Raw genomic sequence first — 20343 nt, 5'->3', positions numbered from 1 at the left:
AGCATCTGCTTTGAGTAAGTGAAGTCAAATAAATACTAGCTAAGTTCCTTACCAGCTGGTACAATCTCTAACCCAACCATCTTGGGAACACTGCCAAAGATATGCAGGGTCTTGGGCTCTTTGATTTCCCGCTAGGAGAGGAGACAAAAACACAATACAACATCAAGGAACGTTCCTGGGACAAGTCCAAAATGTCACCCTTTTCCCTATATAGAGCACTACTATTGACTAGAGCATTATGCAGGCCCGGTCAAAAGTAGTGTAATATATAGGGAATAGGGTGCTATTTCAGATGCAGAGTCCTGGAGAGATGTCCAGGAAACAGTTAGATCCTGTTGGATTGACAAACATCAGCCACTGACCCCGTCGAGAGTTCCACTGACTGCAGCTGGGGAATCTAGGACATGAAGGGGCAGAAGCTGGGTTGCTGTTCAATTAAAAGGTAGCCAACAATGGTAATGTGATTTTGGGCTTGGATAATCAATGAATCCATGGTGATATTGTATGTCATTTGGATGTCTTTATGCCAAAATACACAAACAATACTGTATTTTATTTGTCACATGCGCCAAATACAACAGGTGTAGACCGTACAGTGAAATTCTTACTTACAGGCCCTTAACCAACAATGCTTAGAGAAGAAAATTATGTAAACAAAATAGATAAGAAAATAAAAAAGTAACAAATAATAAAAACAGCAGCAGTAATACAGTAAGTTAACTCTGGACTACCTCTAGCATGGTCTCCGTTAACTGGTAGTAGCCGGCTTCTGGCGGATAAAGGTTTTTTAAACGCAGAAAAATAAAATTGAAATGTGGCAAATTTTCTGGGAGAATAAGAAAAAAAATCCCATTGCGAAATAGTGCTTATCGGTCTATAGGTGAATTTGCATACTGTTATGGAATTAAATTGGCACGTGTACAGTATATTCGTTACGTATCTTATTCATCACACACGTACAGATACAGAGCATTTGAGCAGAAAATATGTCAAGACAGCATAAGAGCTGCTGCTGCTACAGTATCGCAAAAATCAGACCATATCCACAAGGGCAATTATTTTATATCACTTTTCTTTCATTGTCCAGTAGCCAAAGGAACAATCATATTAGATCTGTCCTCTTTCTACATTTCTAATGGATATTTTAATTGCTGCGCTTATGTGAAAAAATTGTTTGTAATGTGAAGAAATAATAGTTTATCAACATTAAGCTACATTTTCTAACCTGTTGCATCAGACTAATTGCTTTTTAAAGTTTTCTATGTAGCCTAGACCTACTGTCCCAAAGTCAGTTTGGATAGGCTATTTCTTTCTCGACAAGCTGACCAATAGAATAGGTAAACTTTTCTACTACGGGGATATCAGTTTGACATAGGCTAGTAATTTTGCTATTCGTTACGCGTCTTGTTGGCTAAGGAAACGTAAATATGGACAGTTATTCTAACATCTTCAAAGTGCACATCAAAACACCATACCGGCTTTGACGCTCGTCGGTTGTGGCAGAGCTTGAAAACTATTACAGACTACAAAGGGAAAGCCTGCCACGAGCTGTCCAGTGACGTGAGCCTACCAGACGAGCTAAATGCCTTTCATGCTCGCGTCGAGGCAAGCAACACTGAAGCATGCATGAGAGCACCAGCCGTTCCGGGCGACTGTGATCACGCTCTCTGTAGTCAATGTGAGCAAGACCTTAAAAACAGGTCAACATTCACAAAGCCGAGGCTAGGCGGATTACCAGGACATGAACTACAACTGGCAAGTGTCTTCACTGACATGTTCAACCCCACCCTGACCGAGTCTGCAATACCTACATGTATCAAGCAGACCACCATAGTCCCTACGCCCAAAGAAGCGAAGGTAACCTGCCTAAATGATTACTGCCCCGAAGCAATCGTCGGTAACCATGAAGTGCTTTGAAAGGCTGGTCATGGCTCACAACATCATCATCCTGGAAACCCTAGACCGACTCCAGTTCACATACCACCCCAACAGATCCACAGATGACGCAATCACACTCCACACTGCCCTTTCCCACCTAGACAAAAGGAACACCTATGTGAGAATGCTGTTCATTGACTACAGCTCAGCGTTCAAAGCTCATCACTAAGCTAAGGGTCCTGGGACTAAACACCTCCCCCCGCAACTGGATCCTGGACTTCCTGACGGGCCAACCCCAGTTGGTAAGGGTAGGCAACACATCTGCCACGCTGATCCTCAACACTGGGGAAGGAGGTCAGAGACCTGGCAGTGTGGTGCCAGGACAACAACCTCTCCCTCAATGTGAGCAAACAAAGGAGCTGATCGTGGACTACAGGAAAAGGCTGGCCGAACAGGCTTACATTAACATTGACAGGACTGTAGTGGAGCAGGTGAAGAGTAACAAGTTCCTTGGTGTCCACGTCAACAAACTATCATTGTCCAGTCTCCCGGGTGGCGCAGTGGTCTAGGGCACTGCATCGCAGTGCTAGCTGCGCCACCAGTCTCTGGGTTCGCGCCCAGGCTGGGCTGGGTTCGCGCCCAGGCTCTGTCGCAGCCGGCCGCAACCGGGAGATCCGTGGGGCGACGCACAATTGGCATAGCGTCGTCCGGGTTAGGGAGGGTTTGGCCGGTAGGGAGGGTTTGGCCGGTAGGGATATCCTTGTCTCAGTATGTAAAAAAAAAAAAAAAAAAAAAAAAATGTAATAAAAAATGTATGCACTCTACTGTAAGTCGCTCTGGATAAGAGCGTCTGCTAAATGACTAAAATGTAAATGTAAATGTCCAAACAAGACAGTTGTGAAGAGGCATGACAACACCTTTTCCCCCTCCGGAGACTGAATAGATATGGCATGGGTCCCCAGATCCTCAAAAAGTTCTACAGCTGCACCATTGGGAACATCCTGACCAGTTGCATCACCACCAGGTATGGCATCTGGCTAAGGCGCTACAGAGGGTAGTGCGTACGACCCAGTACATCGCTGGGGCCAAGCTTCCTACCATCCAGGACCTATATAGTAGGCGGTGTCAGAGGAAGGCCCAAAACAATTGTCTAAGACTCCAGTCACCCAAGTCATAGACTGTTCTCTCTGCTACCGCACGACAAGCGGTACCGGACCGCCAAGTCTAGGATCAAAAAGCTCCTTAAAACCTTTTGTCAATCTAGGGGGTGCTGTTTCCACTTTGGAAAATATCGTCTCCAAATTAAACTGCCTCATACTCAATTCTTGCTCGTACAATATGCATATTATTATTACTATTGGATAGAAAACACTCTCTAGTTTCTAAAACCGTTTGAATTATTTCTGTGAGTGAAACAGAAGTCATTCTGCAGCTCACTTCCTGTAAAGAAGTGAGATTTCTGAAATTGAGGTCTCTGTTCCAGGGTCGGTTTATAAATTCCCTTATAAGTATGGGGCATACATTGCACTGCATACGCCTTCCCCTAGATGTCAGTAAGCGTGAGACTTTGAATTGAGCGATAGCACCATCTGGGGAGTATAAAACCTCTTGGAACGGAAAGTATCGACCTTTCGACGAGGCGCCGACGCAGCAGACACCGGCATGCTTCTCAAAATCTTTCGTTAGCAGATTCAATATCTCCGGCTCTGATTTAATTTGTTTTTTGTCTTAAAAAACTGCCATTAAGTAGTAATTTAAACGGACTTATAGCATTTATTAGCAGTTTATTGCGATTTTCCTGGATTTCTTTGTGACGCGCTTTCACGAGTTGACACCTCTCCAGTGGGTGGCTAACGTTACGGCTATTTCGACAGGACAAGAGGACATCTTTCAACCCAAAGACGATGTTCTGAGAAAGGACACCCTTGCCCAAGATTCTGATGGAGCTCAGCTAATAGATAAGCAGTCTTTATGCTGTTAATTCTACTTATTTGACAAATGTCAAATAATAAATTCCGCCATGAATTATGGTGCGGTCTCCCTTTAGCACGTCTGTATTGCGCTAGAGTAACGTTATTTAAAATCTAACACAGCATTGCAATTAGAACTAATTTATCTTTCATTTTGCTGTCCAAGCTTGTATTTTTAGTCAAAGTGTTATAATAGTTTTCGATTAGATATAGGTTCTCCTCATCTCAATATGGCGCCGGACATCAAATTTCTTGAAGTTTTGCCACTATTCTCTACATTTGTTATAACACTCCGATTGTGCCCGCTAAATATGCACATTTTAAACAAACTCTTATATGCATTGTTGTTAATATGATGTATTAGGACTGTCAATCTTGAAGAATTCGTGAGAAGGTAGTGAAAAATAATATATTTTTGGTGCTTATACTAATCGCTATGTTTTTCTGAATCAATGCTGTTGTGATGGTTGCTATTGCTTGGTAGCATGATATATAACGTTATATTGTGTGTTCCTGCGTGGCTTAATAACTACTTAGAAAATCTGTAAATATTGTCTGGTAATTCCAAAGATCTGGTCTTTCAATTGCTGTACGCTGTGTGTATGTTTTAAGAAATGTTTATGATGAGTAAATTAGGTTTAATACACGTGCTCCTCTGTATGTTATCTCTTAGTCGCTTTGGTAGACGCTTTTGTATAGTTGATGCCTGTAATGGTAAATTACCTATTGATATACCTGAAATATGCACATTTTTCTAAACAAAAACAATGCTTATACATATATGTTATCAGACTGTCATCTGATAAACTGTTAATTTCTGGTTAGTGGCTACTAATTATACTTCTTTGTGTATTTGATCGAATTTGTGATAGCCTACTGGCTGGTGGAAGGAAAAAATGTTGTCTTTTGCTAACGTGGTTAGCTAATAGATTTACATATTGTGTCTTCCCTGTAAAACATTTTAAAAAATCAGAAATGATGGCTGGATTCACAAGATGTGTATCTTTCATCTGGTGTCTTGGACTTGTGATTTAATGATATTTAGATTTAGATTTTTTACTGTGGGGGGTGCTCCCGGATCCGGGTTTGGGAGGAATTAGAGGTTAAAAACAGTTTCTTCCCCCAAGCCATAAGACTGCTGAACAATTAACCAAATGGCCACCCAAAAGATTACAATTGACACGCTCCCTTTGTTTTTACACTGCTGCTAGTCGCTGTTTATTATCTATGCTTAGTCACTTTACCCCTACCTACATGTATACCCGCACATTGACTCGGTACCAGTACCCCCTGTATATAGCCTCTTTATTGTTACTGGTACTATATTTTCTTAACTCTATTTATTGAACTGCATTGTTGGTTAAGGGCTTGTAAGTAAGAATTTCATGGTAAGGTTGTATTCGGAGCATGTGACAAATAAAATTTGATTTGATTGAAGGACCACACAATCGTTGCATCCTCGACTTCCATGTTCTGTTAATATGACGTGCCATAATACAAATGTGATTTCCTTCATTCTGAGCACCGTGGGTGCATATGGGTCCATACATTAGATCAGTATCTCAGTTAGCAGCATATYAAAACTACAACCCCCAACCTAACGTCCTACAGAACTTGTGATAAGAAATATGTTGTGCTGAACTCCACAAGAGGAAAAGTTAAAGATACTGTTTATTATCCATGCATGGTCACTTCAAATTTAAAAATATATATATATAATTTTATTTGTCACATACACATGGTTTGCAGATGTTAATGCGAGTGTAGCGAAATGCTTGTGCTTCTAGTTCCGACAATGCAGTAATATCTAACAATTCCCCAACAACCACCAAATACACACAAACCTAAAGGGGTGAATGAGAATATGTACATGTAAGTATATGGATGAGTGATGGCTGAGCAGCATAGGCAAGGTGCAATAGATGGTATAAAATACAGTATATACACTACAGTTCAAAAGTTTGGGGTCACTCAGAAATGTCCTTGTTTATAAAAGAAAAGCTAATTTTTGTCCATTAAAATAATAACTTCATGATGACAGAAGTGAGTGCTAAGGGGAGATAGTCATTAAGTTCAGTTACCTTTGCCTTCTTAGGTACAGGAACAATGGTAGCCATCTTGGATCATGTGGGAACAACAGACTGGGATAGGGAGCGATTGAGTATGTCCGTAAACACACCAGCCAGCTGGTCTGTGCATGCTTTGAGGACGCGGCTAGGGATGCCGTCTGGGCCAGCAGCCTTGTGAGGGTTAACACGTTTAAATGTTTTACTCACGTCTGCCACGAATAAGGAGAAGGGGCGGGGGGGGGCTGTACTATCCTCAAAGCGGGCAAAGGTGTTTAGTCTGTCTGGAAGTGTGACGTCGGTGTCCGTGACGAGGCTGGATTTTTTTTTGTAGTCCGTGATTTCCTGTAGACCCTGCCACATACGTCTCGTGTCTGAGCTGTTGAATTGCGACTCCACCATGTCCCTGTACTGGCATTTCGCTTGTTTGATTGCCTTGGAGGGAATAGCTACCCTGTTTATAGTCAGACATATTCCCAGACCTCTTTCCATGGTTAAATGTGGTGCCCCCGCACATTAACCGGTGCCCCCGCACATTGACTCTGTACCGGTACGTCCTGTATATAGCTGTATACTGTTACTTTATGGTTGATCCTTAATTATTATTATTTATTTTATATATTTTTTTTACTTCAGTTAATTTTGTAAATACTTTAACACTTCTTTTGTAGAACTGCACTGTTGGTTAAGGGCTTGTCAGTAAGCATTTCACTGTAAGGTCTACACCTGTTGTATTTGGCACTTGTGACAAATACAATTGATTTGAATTAAAGCCCTTACAGTAACTACGTGACCCCATGACACAGGGTGACGAGCAGAGAGATCTCTCTTGATGTTATGGGCACACGCAAGGCTAAGGCTCTCTGGCTATTGAGAATGTAGCTAATGAGTCCAGAGCCAGCACACAGGCTGCAAAGCCCCTCTTGCTAATGAGAATGTATCTCCATCCAGCAATTGCATTTCCAGTACATTAAGTCCACAAACAAGTTAGGCAAAAAAACAGAAGAGTAAAAATGCAGATCATTTTAGTAATTCACCATGTGAAATCAAAATGAAAGTGATAAAATAAAATATAAAAACAGTCTCCGGTGATCACCTCATCACCGACCTCAGACTTCAGGCGGCGGGAGCGTCGCTCAGGGAGCGGGCAGTCCTTGTTCGGAGTCCCGTCACTCAGGCTGTCCCTCTCTCTGTCCTCTTCATCCTCCTCTTCCCCCATGCCCTCGTCCTGCTCCTCTCCATCATCTCCCTCCTCGTACAGACGGTGGATACCCTGAGGGGGACAGAGAAGGTAGGGAACAGAGGTAAAAGACCACAACAGAGGTAGGAGAACACCTACAAACCCACTTCACAACAAGGTGGTGGTATGGTAGGTTTTACTGTAGCAGATGTAAGGTGTTGGTTGCTAGCTTCTTGGAGTGGTTGAATAGAGCAGGGAGTAGTAACATTTATAACATGGCATTGTTGAATACACATTTCTGATTGGCATTCTAGAGCATGCATTATTTAAGTGATAATGCCCAATAAGCCAGTGTTTGGAGGGTATATTGGCACGGGTGTTGTTAGGCCCAAGGAACAGCAAACCGTGCCAATATATCCTCCAAACACCGGCTTCAAGGGCATTATCACTTTTATACAACAGGTTACATATTCAAATAATGACTGACATATTTTCATTAAAAACATTATTTTGATTAATTTATTCATACTATTTAATCATTCTACAAGATATAGTCCCGACATAAAATCTAGGGTTGCTACCCAAGCCGGCTGGTCGTGCATTCTATTGGTTCAGTTGCTAGAGACACGACCCAGTCGTTCAGTCTTTTTATTCGTTCAAAACGTTCCATTGCCTTACTGGCTGGCAAAGTTCTTATCCCGTGCTTGCTAACTTGCTAACTTAGTCACGTCAAACAATGAGGTGCGATTTCACCTGGCATATCAACTGTGCTCTCGTCAGCACACTGTTGAGCAAGCCAACACACTAACACAATCACTTCAAACACTGAAGCTGGAAAGACTGCAAACTAGCTGCACTTTGTTTTGTTTTACCTTTTTTCAATTGACATTTCTTTGTATATATATATATCCATAAAAATTATGCCAGCTGATTCATGATTTCAACTGACTGAGAAACGCTGCCTGCCTCGGTCTCGTCCTGACTCCCGACCCCTACACGTTCATTACTATGGGACAGCTGGAGATCCAATTTGAATATTGAAACAATATCACAAATGTCTGAGAGACAGACAGCAAAGTTTATACTAGTCTTCGCTGTTGAAAACTAAATGTTAGTCTAAAAGAAATGTGAGAACGTCTAGATGCTTTTTATAGTGGAGATCAAGTTTATAATTTGCCTGGCTGGGCTGATGAGAAAGTGGATTGCGCAGTCAGACGGAACAGAGTAAATAGGCATTTTAACATCATAGATTTAGCTGGTGGAAACTTGAAGAATAGACACTGGCTAAAATGAGCATTTAACCAATCAGCATTAGGCTCACCCGTTGTATAATTCCCTATAACACACGGCATATCTGCACGGTAGCATTCAATGGCTATAGTTCATTCTTACATGTTCTATGTTTGAGCTTCTTTTGAAAGCAAAATTCAAATGAAAAACATTATTGGCATTGTTGAATTTGATTTTCATAATGGCAAGCTAGGACTGATGATTTGGTTAGCTAAACTAGCAAGTCTGTTTGGTTAGCAAAGGCAACTACTGTAGCTATCTAGTAAACTTGCAGGCTATTCCAGTGGACGTTGAACACATTTCTAGCAGCAAAGGTGTTAAATTATAGCCATGGTATAAAAGGGATAATCAACTCGAGGCTCTATGTGTTCTCTGGAAAATAATGCAACTCCGTGGAAGGTTAGTTCCATTCCACTAGCACGTTGTGGAAACCACCTTCCACATCGTTCATTATTTTCCATAGAATGCATTGCCCCTCGTTGATTATCCCTTACATGTTGTGATACAGAACCAGAAGAGGCTGGTGGGAGGAACTATAGGAGGACGGGCTCATTGTAATGGCTGGATTGAGTCTATCCCAGCCATTACAATGAGCCCGTCCTCCTATAGCTCTTCCCACCAGCCTCCTCTGTACAGAACACTGTTACAAATGTGGCTGTAGCATGACAAAGCACAAAAGGAAAGAACCACATGACAGGGTATTGACATGAGTTGTAAGTATGTAAAAGTGTGACTACACAGCACAAACCTATGATGATCCACACCTAACACTTGCCGAAAGAAGGCTGAAGCCATTCACTACCTCCATTGACATCACAGAAACATTTCTCACACTCCACAGACACCTAGGCTAAATGTTATTGTGTGCATGTGTCGGCCAATAAGTGCTTACAGTGAGCGTTGCTCCAGACTGGAAGAGCTCATAGGGGTAGAGGATCCTCTCAAAGTGGGACCGCAGCAGAGAGCCCATACCTTTCCCCGGGGGGAAACCCATCCTGCTGGCCACCTTGGACCATCTCTTCTCCTTACACACTGCCTCAAAGCCTCCCTCGGAGGAGACAATCTGAAATGCAATGTTTTTTTTAGTAAGATGGTTGTGGTTGACTCATACACAAAAAGCATATTTTCAGAAAACTAAGGAGACATTCAAATGTACACCAGCACTTAGCACCTCGTTGTTGTCCTAAAACAAAATCCAAAACAAACTACTTACTCCTCAGTTATAAATAAATGACAGTATACTTACACAAACACCACCCTGAATGTTTATAAAAACAATATACTGTTCAGGTTAATGGTCTGACTCCGGTCTTACCTTGCTGAGCTGGTACAGATCAAGGATCTTCCTCTCCACATGAGGGAAGCGCAGCCTGGACCCCTGCAGCTCCCAGAATTTGGCAATCTGATCCAGGAAATTGAGCTTAACTCGAGTGAGGGCCTGAAAGCAATGGGAGAGGTGAGGGAAGGGTACACAAACACATGAAAGTCAATTCAAATGAAAAATCTGGCACGCTCCACTCTAAACAGGAGTATAAAGAGGTGTCTTCAGGTGCTGTAGCCTAGGAGAAATCAAAGTAAAGACAAAGCCTACACAATCCAGTGACTAATATCCTTTAAACTCTTAATGTAGGCTAAGTTACAACTTTTCTGACCCTAAAAACCCTTCCTAAAGCAGGCCTATCACCCATTCAGCCAGCGCTGTTAACTCAGTCATTGTATTCAAGAGTGCTGCCCCCAAAATGTGACGACAGCTGCAGTCAATGCACAAAAGGTCTGCACTGTCCAGCCACACCAACGTATAGGCTACCTCCTCACAAAAAAACATGTGTATTCATAGACTACTACATCTTTATAAAAAGACATAATAACATATGGTTAAATAACATACATCAGTGAATGACTGACAAACTCAGCTGAATTGACTACTTACTTAGGCAATACCTCTATTTAGGCTTATACCTTATAATTACTACAATCAGGCTACCTAACTGTATTTCCAACATAGCCTTCACAGTGTTGTAACTAGGTACAGTATACTTACCTCCAATTCATTGAGTCTCTGGACTCTGGGAGTGAAGCGGAAGTTGCGTACATCGCAGGCGAAAGGAGGTGCCCAGTCCTAACAGACAGAAGAGAACAATTTAAACCAAATGAACAACTTTGGTTCAGATTTTCATACAATGAAGTAATGAGGAAGTAAAAGCAACAACAAAAAACAAGAAAACACTTGTCAACAAACATTACATAACACTTCAAATCCCCTTCACACATAAATATAGGGATGTGTGGATACAGATTGGGAAAGCGTCGGCCCAGGAAATTAGATGTTTAAAAAAAATACATAAAACATATAAAAACGTTTAAAATCCATCCGACAATACTGGATATGACAAATAATTGAAGTCCCTGTAGTCTAATTGCGTCAAAAGACTTATACCCAAAAGACAAATAATATTGGAGCACAGTGCATCAAAGAAAACCTCCCAGAAGCAACTGTCAAGTTTCAGTGCTGGTGAAAAATAGACCAAATATAGATCAAAAGGTTCCATGTGGGAAATAAGAATAAAAGAGAAAAATACAAAAAGGGCAATATTACACATACATTTGATTTGCACAAGGCCAAATGTGAAAAACATGAAAAGTAGAGCATTATGGTTCTCACTTCCTGCTACTGTTGGCCTATTCCCCCCCKAAAAAATGTATTACTCTTTACAGCTAAATACATGGATATTGTTCATATTGTAGTCATGATGTAACAAAGACTTGAAAATATAGGGCATCAAATGAAAAGAACCTAGGAGTTCATTTCAAATTGTTAATACTTCAAAAATGTATCTAGACATCATCTAATTCGTGTAACGTTACTTGATATTCCGAATGTAAGTTGCGATCTGTCCAGGAAACACCAAAAAAGAAAACAAAGAGTCATAGACCGGAGTCTGGAATAGAGGCCGCTGTTTTAAAGACGACTTTACTTCAACTGTTTGGCAAAATATAAACATCCAAAATCATTGTTGAAATAAAATGATTAACAAACATGAAATTTGACTCATTTGACCTCCACAAGTGAAAAATTCAACGAGTAAAATGTCCTTACCCAACTAAAAATGTGCGTCGGGCTAGGCCGAAAATACCATAAGTAGATGACAAGGGCACAAACCAACGCAGGCGTAAATCTTAAAATGGAAGCAATGTGTTATATTCCAAAAGCAGAAACAGTGAGGTTACCTCGGGCGGTCGAATTTTGCAGATGCCAGTTCTCTCTGCAATAGGTCGAATCTTGTTTATAAATCCTAGTGGATCCGAAAAATCTTCCCAACTCGGCTCAAAAACTGGGCACTCAGGAGGGGGTACGAATTCAGCAAAATCGGACATGATGAAATCACAACTGTTAAATTTTCTTTAAAAAGCCAATAGTACTTCTTAAAAATGTATTATGTTGACATCTGTGAGTGACATCAGTCCATGATTAGGCCATCTTTCAATTAGCACACATATTGTTGCTTCGGCAACTTCTCCTTCATGGTCATGATTGTTTTAGTCTCAAGAAAAATAATTTCAATGAAGACAATTTCTTGATATGCCAACAGCTGGGCGACATGACAATATTGTTGAGTTGACGTCTCAAAGACAAAACTGTAAAAGATCAAAAATAAAATGTCCATTCCTATTCCATTTTAAGGAAATTACTGGGCCAAGCCGGAAGGCGTCCACCCCCACCACTCCTGTGCAGCAACGTAAACTGCAGAACTGAGAACTACCTGGAGCGCAGGACAAGATCAGTCAAAAGCGCCATCGCTCCCCTGGACATATGATCCACCATCAAAATAAAAACAGCCCAAAAAATTTGCATTTATAAGTATTCTAAGCTCCATATTCACCGAATAAACATTTTCCACATTATTTGCGATTTCACTTTTGAATATCCATCGGTTGTGACATCTTCATGTGCCAGGATATTGTATTATTTCATCCAGATTTCGCAATATCATCCATTTAAAGTTGCGCCTCAGTGGTTATCCAATCTAATTATGACATTCTTGAGTGGTTTTCCTGCCTAAATGAGCGCGATCCTCTTCATCCCGACGAGTAGCTGATGACCATCAACATTGAAACGAGAGCAGTTAGCTAGCAATTAGCGCACATTGTTGATCAAACCGTGTCCACTCCGACGTCCATTCATTTGAAGGAGAACGTTAACTTAGCTAGCTCGTCGCTACAACAGGCAGGGGGATCCGTGGAGTTGAAGGGTCGACCTTCCCGATGCAGCAACAGACGTTATTTGCTCCACAATAAACCAGACGACAAGCTAATAGAAACCATTCTCATGCATACAGTTATCCAGCTTCGTGTCACTCGAGTACTTCTAGCTGCCGTTGTCATTAAAAACGACGATACTTCCTAGCTACTTTAGCCTAGCCACACGGTGCTGTGACTGCTTGCTAGTTGCTGGCGAAAAACTTCGTATGGTCTTTCTTTAGTTTGCTCACACAGTTCTGGAACAATATACATTTTTTTCAGGATAAACATTTCGTCTAAAATTGTTCATTAGAAGCCTATGTTGCTCGACATTGGACTTTCCAATATTATATATATTGAGATACTATCCACCTTTCTTTTGCTAGCAATAACCATATCACTACCATGTACCAATCCTCCACTTCCGCCTCCACATCCGCTTCAATAAAACTAGAACCATGGTTTTACTTATTTCCCTATACAAAAGAATATGCCTCCAGATATGTACATCAACATTTATGGTAAATTAGTTGTAGTTTTGTAAGGTACTCCGTTCTTCACCAAGTGGGAAAAAATCCATCCTCACTAGTGGCTCTTTCAAGACCACTCGGAATCGGGGAAAAACGAGGTCAAATCGTGACGTAAGGGATATTGAGTTCGGAGAATTCGGAGCTCTAGGATGATCCCAGAGTATCCGACTTGGAATTCCGAGTTGGATGATCGTTCAAAACAAATTTTCCAAGTCGAAACACATTTTTCCGAATAGACAGTTGTATTGAACACACTGAGGTCAGATGTCGGAGATTTCCGAGTTGTATGGAACGCTGCATGAGCGCCAACATCTCTCCTATTATGTGGGAGATTTTTTTTTAAACTAGGCAAGTCAGTGAAGAACAAATTATTATTTATAATGACGGCCTACACCGGCCAAACCCGGACAACGCTGAGCCAATTGTGCGCCGCCCTATGGGACTCCCAATCCCAATCTTTGTGATACAGCCTGGATTCGAACCAGAGTGTTTGTAGTGACGCCTCTAGCACTGGAATGCAGTACCGTAGACCGCTGCGCTGCGCCACTCGATATCAGTATCAGGAAATGATCTCCATAACAGATTTTTGGGCAGTTAAGTGTAACAACTAAACATTATTTATAAAAGCAATCTATAAAAAATAAAAAATTCACACTATTTTCTTTACAAGCATGATTGATAGCTGTACTTGTAGTTTATGGTTGACCAGCTTGTTGGCCATTAGCCAATCGGCGTTTCAACGAGTTCAAAGCATGTGTGAATGCATCCAAATTGCATTTACGACTTCACAACTAGAAATTAAACATCTTCCCATTTGGTCATGCTGCGTTCATGTGCTCGTCGGAGTATTTGATTTCGATAATTTGGCTTTGTTTCATTCATGTGCTTTTTGGACGCACTCTGCAAACTTGTTGGATGCATTTGCTGTTTGTTTTGGTTGTTTTCAGATTATGTTGTGCCCAATAGAAATGAATGATAAATAATGTATTTTAGGAAAATAGAAAGAAAGTAATTTGAACTGGCAATTCGTAACGTMCTACATTTGGATCAGTTTGGGGTCCTGGGGACCGATGCACTCAAATCTTAAACATTTGAACCGGGGACCAATACCTATCGTGAATCGTTACATCCCTAATGTCCTACTCTCCTTATCTGTTCCTATCTCACTGTGTATTTGTTTCCTTTCAGGACTAGAAGACACTGGGCATCTCTCCTCTGATGGCTGCCATGAATGGTCACGTCCCTGCGGTCAAGCTGCTGCTGGACATGGGCTCAGACATCAACACTCAGATCGAGACCAAACGTAACACAGCACTGACCCTGGCCTGCCAACATGGAGCACTGCGTCAAGGTGAGAGCAGCCGTCATCGGCTGAACCTGACATGTTATGTTGTCTGGGCTAGAGTCAAAGATATTAGGAATGATGTTTGGTGTTAGACTGTGTGGTGCAGTATGTCACTGACCCATACGTTCTCTCTGACTGGTCAAACTCCTCTCATGGAGGCTATGTCAGGTGGCTATGCTGAGATGGGGCATGTGCTGCTGGACAAGAGCGCTGACGCCACCTGTCCAAACCTCCCAAGACACCGTGTGCATCATTGCTGCAGACAAGGGCCACTACAAGTTCTGTGAGCTCCTCATCAACAGGCAATTACTGTTACAGTCTACCTACAGTATGAGAGTGAGTGTCATTTCAGTCAGAATACCATTCCTCTCCAGTCTTATTGCTCAGACCTGCGACTCATCTCTGAGTGAGTTATTACAGTGTTATAACCAGCAGTGTGTGTAGTTCGGCATTTGCTTCTCGCTAAAGTCCAAACTATTCACATTTCCTCTCTCCTTTAGTCTGGTCCATCTCAGAGCTGTGACCAATCAAATCAATTCAAATCAAAGTGTATTTGTCACGTGCGCCGAATACGTAGACCTTATAGTGAAATGCTTACTTTACAACCCTCATTTCCCGGGCGTAACATGTGACTTCTCTCTGAGTGAATATGTGTGCTGTTGTAGATGGGGCTCTGCTCCCTACCCTGTGATTTGTTGTATGAATTGCTGTGATTTGAGGCTGTAGTTTCTGTTTTATTTGTATTGTATGTGTGTGTATAAGGGGACACTGCTGTGGTGGATGTGTTGCTCAGGGCTATGTTCCCTACTCCCTACAAAGCATTTTATTGTATGTGTGTGTGTGTATAAGGGGACACTGCTGTGGTGGATGTGTGGCTCAGGGCTATGTTCCCTACAAAGCATTTTGTTGTATGTGTGTGTATAAGGGGACACTGCTGTGGTGGATGTGTGGCTCAGGGCTATGTTCCCTACAAAGCATTTTGTTGTATGAATTGTAATAATATCTTATCTGTTTTTTCTTGTTTTGTTTTTTGGTATAAAATATAATTCTGAGCAATGACTAAATGACTAAATGTCTACTTGTTAATTGTTTCAGGTTGTTAGTTTACAACTATCAGGGGGGGGGGGGTTGAGGGATAATATGAATTTGCATCAGGACACTTCTGAGTGGACTCTGGTGATACACCTGCAGGATCGACTTATTTCTGGCAGACAGAATGGGCCGATTCTGGGCAGTCATTCAATATGACATCGTTGCTAGCTGGGTAAATTGTCAGAAGATCTTTTAGTTTTAGTTACAGCACATAAAAAAAGCAATACAAATTGTCGTTACCGCCACCATGTCACGCCCTGACCTTAGAGATCCTTTTTATGTCTCTATTTTGGTTTGGTCAGGGCGTGAGTTGGGGTGGGCATTCTATGTTTTGTTTTTCTATGATTTTCTATTTCTATGTTTTGGCCGGGTATGGTTCTCAATCAGGGACAGCTGTCTATCYTTGTCTCTGATTGGGAACCATACTTAGGTAGCCCTTTTTCCACCTGTCATTGTGGGAAGTTGACTTTTGTTTAGGGCACATAGCCTGTAGCTTCACGGTTTGTTTTTGTAGTGTTTGTTGTTTTTGTTCGGCGTCATTTCTTATCAATAAAAAGAAAATGTACGCTCATGACGCTGCACCTTGGTCCTCATCCTTCAACAGCCGTGACACACCAACTTGTACGGGGTGTAATAACAGCCATGGTTGATGCTTTTTGCTTACTGTAAACATTGCACTCAGAAATTAGGATATAAGTAGGACCCCAAACGGATACAAATGTAGCATGCATCGGTCAGAAAATCGATTCAAATGTTACGAATCGCCACTTCACTAAATGTTTTTGTTCAAATTACTTTCTTTCTACCTTCCTAAAATACATTATTTACCATTCATTTCTATTGGGCACAACATAATCTGAAAACAACCAAAACAAACAGCAAATGCATCCAACAAGTTTGTAGAGTCACAAGCTTGATGTAATCATTGAGTGCTAGGAATATGGGACCAAATACTAAGTGCTTGACTACTTTAATACGCATAAGCGAATTTGTCCCAATACTTTTGGTCCCCTAAAATGGGGGGACTATGTACAGAAAGTGCTGTAATTTCTATGGATTATTTGAAATGGATTAAAATACCATCCAATTAAAGCGGACAGTCTGCACTTTAACCTTATAGTCATTGTATCATTTCAAATCCAAAGTGCTGGAGTACAGAGCCAACACAACAACAATATTGTCACTGTCCCAACACTTTTGGAGCTCACTGTATGTTGACAGTCATTGATCTACAAGTCATTTTGCATGAAGAACAACCCCTGGCAATATCAGTAGCTTTGTCAAACTGAGCGCTGTCTACAGCTTCGCATGTTGACCACGGAGAGGTAAGCCTATACCTGATGTGGCACATCTGTGCATCTCCTTCAGCATTCAAATGTTTGTAAAATGGTTTGCGCAATATTATGCTTTATTAGTAGAAAGAGGAGGAAGGGAAGCGCTACTAAGGTACACTATAGTACATTTTGGTAGACAGAAGGTGCTCTTTGGAAAAAGGGGTAAATTGGTCATCAAAAAGAAAAGAGGACCAAGGCACTCTTCATATAATTAATTAAAATGCCTTTATAAGTATGGTATGTTCAATAGAAAAAAAGTTTTTAAAAATCCGACGCGTTTCGGTTGCATGGCCTTCGTCAGGGAGTACAAAAAAATAATACAATGTCCTCTTTTGAACAGATTTTCCAATTAGCCCTAATTAGGAGAGGTAGTGGTTACAAAATTGATAGGACACACCTAGTAAGCAATACTATACACATTAAAAAGTGAAATACTGTAGCTATGTTATCATAAAAATACAACTCCAAGCTCGAAGTATCAGGACACTTAGAAAGGTAGTTCTAATCTTAAATATGACTGGGAGAAGTGTCAAGAATAAGAAAGCAATATATTCCATAGTACACTAGAACACAGCAAAACATGAACAACAACAGTCTAAACATAGCTGAGTGCAATTGAGCAAAATGTCCACTAGATGGCAGCAAATGGACCTATCACAACCCTACAGGAAGGGTGAGAAATCCATATCTTCATTTAAACCAGGGTATTTAGTAACTAAATACACTAAATACCCTGGTTTAAATGATTTGGGGTTCACTTATATTGGGAGTAGTGCCTTTCTTCAGCCACAGTGTGTTATATGTGCCACAGTACTATCGCACAACTCGATACACCTTCACTCTTGCGCAGACATTTAGAAACAAAACATGCCGATTTGAAAAATAAGCCAAGGGAGCTTTTTAAGCGAGAATTAAGACAACTTTCGAGTAGTAAGGCATGTTTAAAAGCAACAGATACCATTAATATGAAGGGGCTAGAAGCGTCTTATATGGTTAGCTACCGAGTGGCTAGGACAGGCAAGCCCCATACTATTGTGGAGGATGTAACTCTTCCTGCTGCCGCGGATATGGCTGGGACAATGCTGGGGGGAAAGGCCCAAAAACTATACAGTCAATGCTTTCATCAAACAACACTGTTTCACGACGCATCAGTGACATGGCAGGAGATGTTTTGAAACAATTACTGCTTCGCATACGAGCCAGTGAATTCTATGCGTTACAGCTGGATGAGTCAACAAACGTGGTGGGCCTGGCACAGCTCCTGGTATATGTCCGTTACGTTTATGGGTGGACAATAAAGAAGGCATCCTCTTCTGCAAACCACTGGAAACCAGGACAACAGGAGAGGATATTTTTAAAATACTGGACAGCTTTGTGACATCAAATGGACTTTGGTGGTCAAGATGTGTTGGTATCTGTACTGATGGCGCAAAAGCCATGACAGGGAGACATAGTGGAGTGGTAACGCGCATACAAGCAGTTGCTCCCGATGCCACTTGTGTACACTGCAGCATCCATCATGAGGCTATTGCTGCCAAGGGGATGCCTGACAGCTTGAAAGATGTTTTGGACACTACAGTGAAAATGGTTAACTTTGTTAAAGCAAGGCCCCTGAACTCTCATGTATTTTCTGCACTATGCAATGATATGGGCAGCGACCATGTAACGCTTTTACAACATACAGAAGTGCACTGGTTATCAAGGTGCAAAGTATTGACATGTTTTTTTTAAATTGAGAGACGAGCTTAAAGTTTTCTTTACTGACCATAATTTTCACTTGTCACACCACTTGCATGATGACGGGTTTCTCACACGACTGGCCTATCTGGGTGATGTTTTTTCTCGCCTGAATGATCTGAATCTAGGATTACAGGGACTCTCCGCAAAATTGAGGCTATGAATTAAGAAGTTGGAGCTCTTCCCTGTCTGTATTAACAAGGACAACACACAGGTTTTTTTCCATCATTGTATGATTTTTTGTGTGGCAAATGAACTCAAGGTTACGGGGACAATGTCATGTTGATGTGATTATCCCCTAGCGAAGCACCTGAGTGAGTTGGGTGCGCAATTATGCAGGTCCCTTTCTCAAACGAATGACACAACACTGGATTTCGTTTGTCCCCTTTCATGCCCTGCCTCCAGTCCTTTTACCGATATCTAAACAAGAGAACCTCATCGAAATTGCAACAAGCGGTTCTGTGAAAATTGAATTTAAATCAGAAGCCTCTGCCAGATTTCTGGATTGGGCTGCACTCAGAGTATCCTGCCTTGGCAAATCATGCTGTTAAGACACTGATGCCCTTTGCAACCATGTACCTTGTGAGAGTGGATTCTCGGCCCTCACTAGCATGAAAACTAAATACAGGCACAGTCTGTGTGGAAAATAATTTAAGACTGAGACTCTCTCCAATACAACCAAACATTGCAGAGTTATGTGCATCCTTTCAAGCATACCCTTCTCATTAACCTGTGGTGAGTTATTCACAATTTTTCGATTAACAAATAAGGTTTTTATCTGTAAGATGGTTAAATAAAGAGCTCAATTATTGATTATTATTATTACTGTCTTTAGCCTTAAGACATACCCAGGGTCTACATGCAAGACGTTGATCTATCCAGGAATGAAAACTTACAGAACGTGGAATGTGTGGGATATCTAGCAAGCAAGAGAGCCTGTCTTGATGATGGTGAATTGCAAACGGATGGATGTCAGGGCTAACCCTATAGCCGGCCCCTTTATCTGTAAGAAAGGAATAGTAAATAGTTTGTACTAATTATATCATGTTTTAAAAGGTCTGTACTAAATATTTTGAATTAAATAAAGGTTTTAAAATTGAACCCAAATTTATTTCCACCCAGAGGTTGTGGGGGCTCAAAAGTCAAAACCCACAGCCCCAATATAAACGGTCTAGACCCCCCCCCCCCCCCCCTAAGTTTAAAAACAAATGTTATTTCTAATCAACACCGGTACTAAAGGTTCATTATGCATACTTGGTGTCCCCAAAAACAGCAGGTGTTATATCCCCGAGGATGTAGGAAGCAAAAGGCAATGCCGCCAACCCTGCATATAAAAGGTCTAGACAGCCCCCCTAAGGTTGAAAAACAATGTTTATTCTCTAAACAACCCCTTTACTATCGGTTCATTTTTGCATAGAGGATGTCGCCCGAAAAACACTAAACTTCCCCCACGCTCTGTAAATTCATTCCATACTATGTCTTGGTCACGACAGAGGTCCTGCTGAAAACTATTTTCCTGCGTTTCTGCTCACCTATACAGATGGAGACTTTTGAAGGTGAGGATATTAAATCGATTTTAGGGTGCATTAGGTATTTTCTGGGAATTGTTTGGATATTATGAAATGAATGCCCTGTTGGGAACTATCTCTCTCTCTCTAATATTAAACCGGTGTTATATATGT

General features: G+C 41.3%; 1 protein-coding gene across 4 annotated transcripts in view; it reads right to left on the bottom strand.

The window, feature by feature from the left end:
- Window positions 1–12224, bottom strand: part of LOC111951446 (lysine-specific demethylase 5A) — a 52322-nt gene extending 40098 nt beyond the window's left edge. For 2 of the 4 annotated variants that reach the window (XM_023969531.2, XM_023969549.2), the window contains exons 1-6: window positions 11613–12224; window positions 10426–10503; window positions 9700–9822; window positions 9277–9447; window positions 7011–7187; window positions 53–131 (exon numbers count right to left, since the gene is read on the bottom strand). In XM_023969531.2, coding sequence (XP_023825299.1) covers window positions 53–131; window positions 7011–7187; window positions 9277–9447; window positions 9700–9822; window positions 10426–10503; window positions 11613–11759 — 775 coding nt within the window. In that variant the 5' untranslated portion in view covers window positions 11760–12224. The remainder of the gene's footprint in view (window positions 1–52; window positions 132–7010; window positions 7188–9276; window positions 9448–9699; window positions 9823–10425; window positions 10504–11612) is intronic. The other 2 variants (XM_023969541.2, XM_070434792.1) reach the window with 1 other exon arrangement.
- Between the last annotated feature and the right edge of the window lie 8119 nt (window positions 12225–20343).

The sequence above is a fragment of the Salvelinus sp. IW2-2015 genome, linkage group LG3 (genome assembly GCF_002910315.2).
Source record: "Salvelinus sp. IW2-2015 linkage group LG3, ASM291031v2, whole genome shotgun sequence".
NCBI lineage: Eukaryota > Metazoa > Chordata > Actinopteri > Salmoniformes > Salmonidae > Salvelinus > Salvelinus sp. IW2-2015.
The sequence above is the reverse complement of the archived record's forward strand: the minus strand, read 5'-3'. Positions and strand labels throughout refer to the sequence as shown.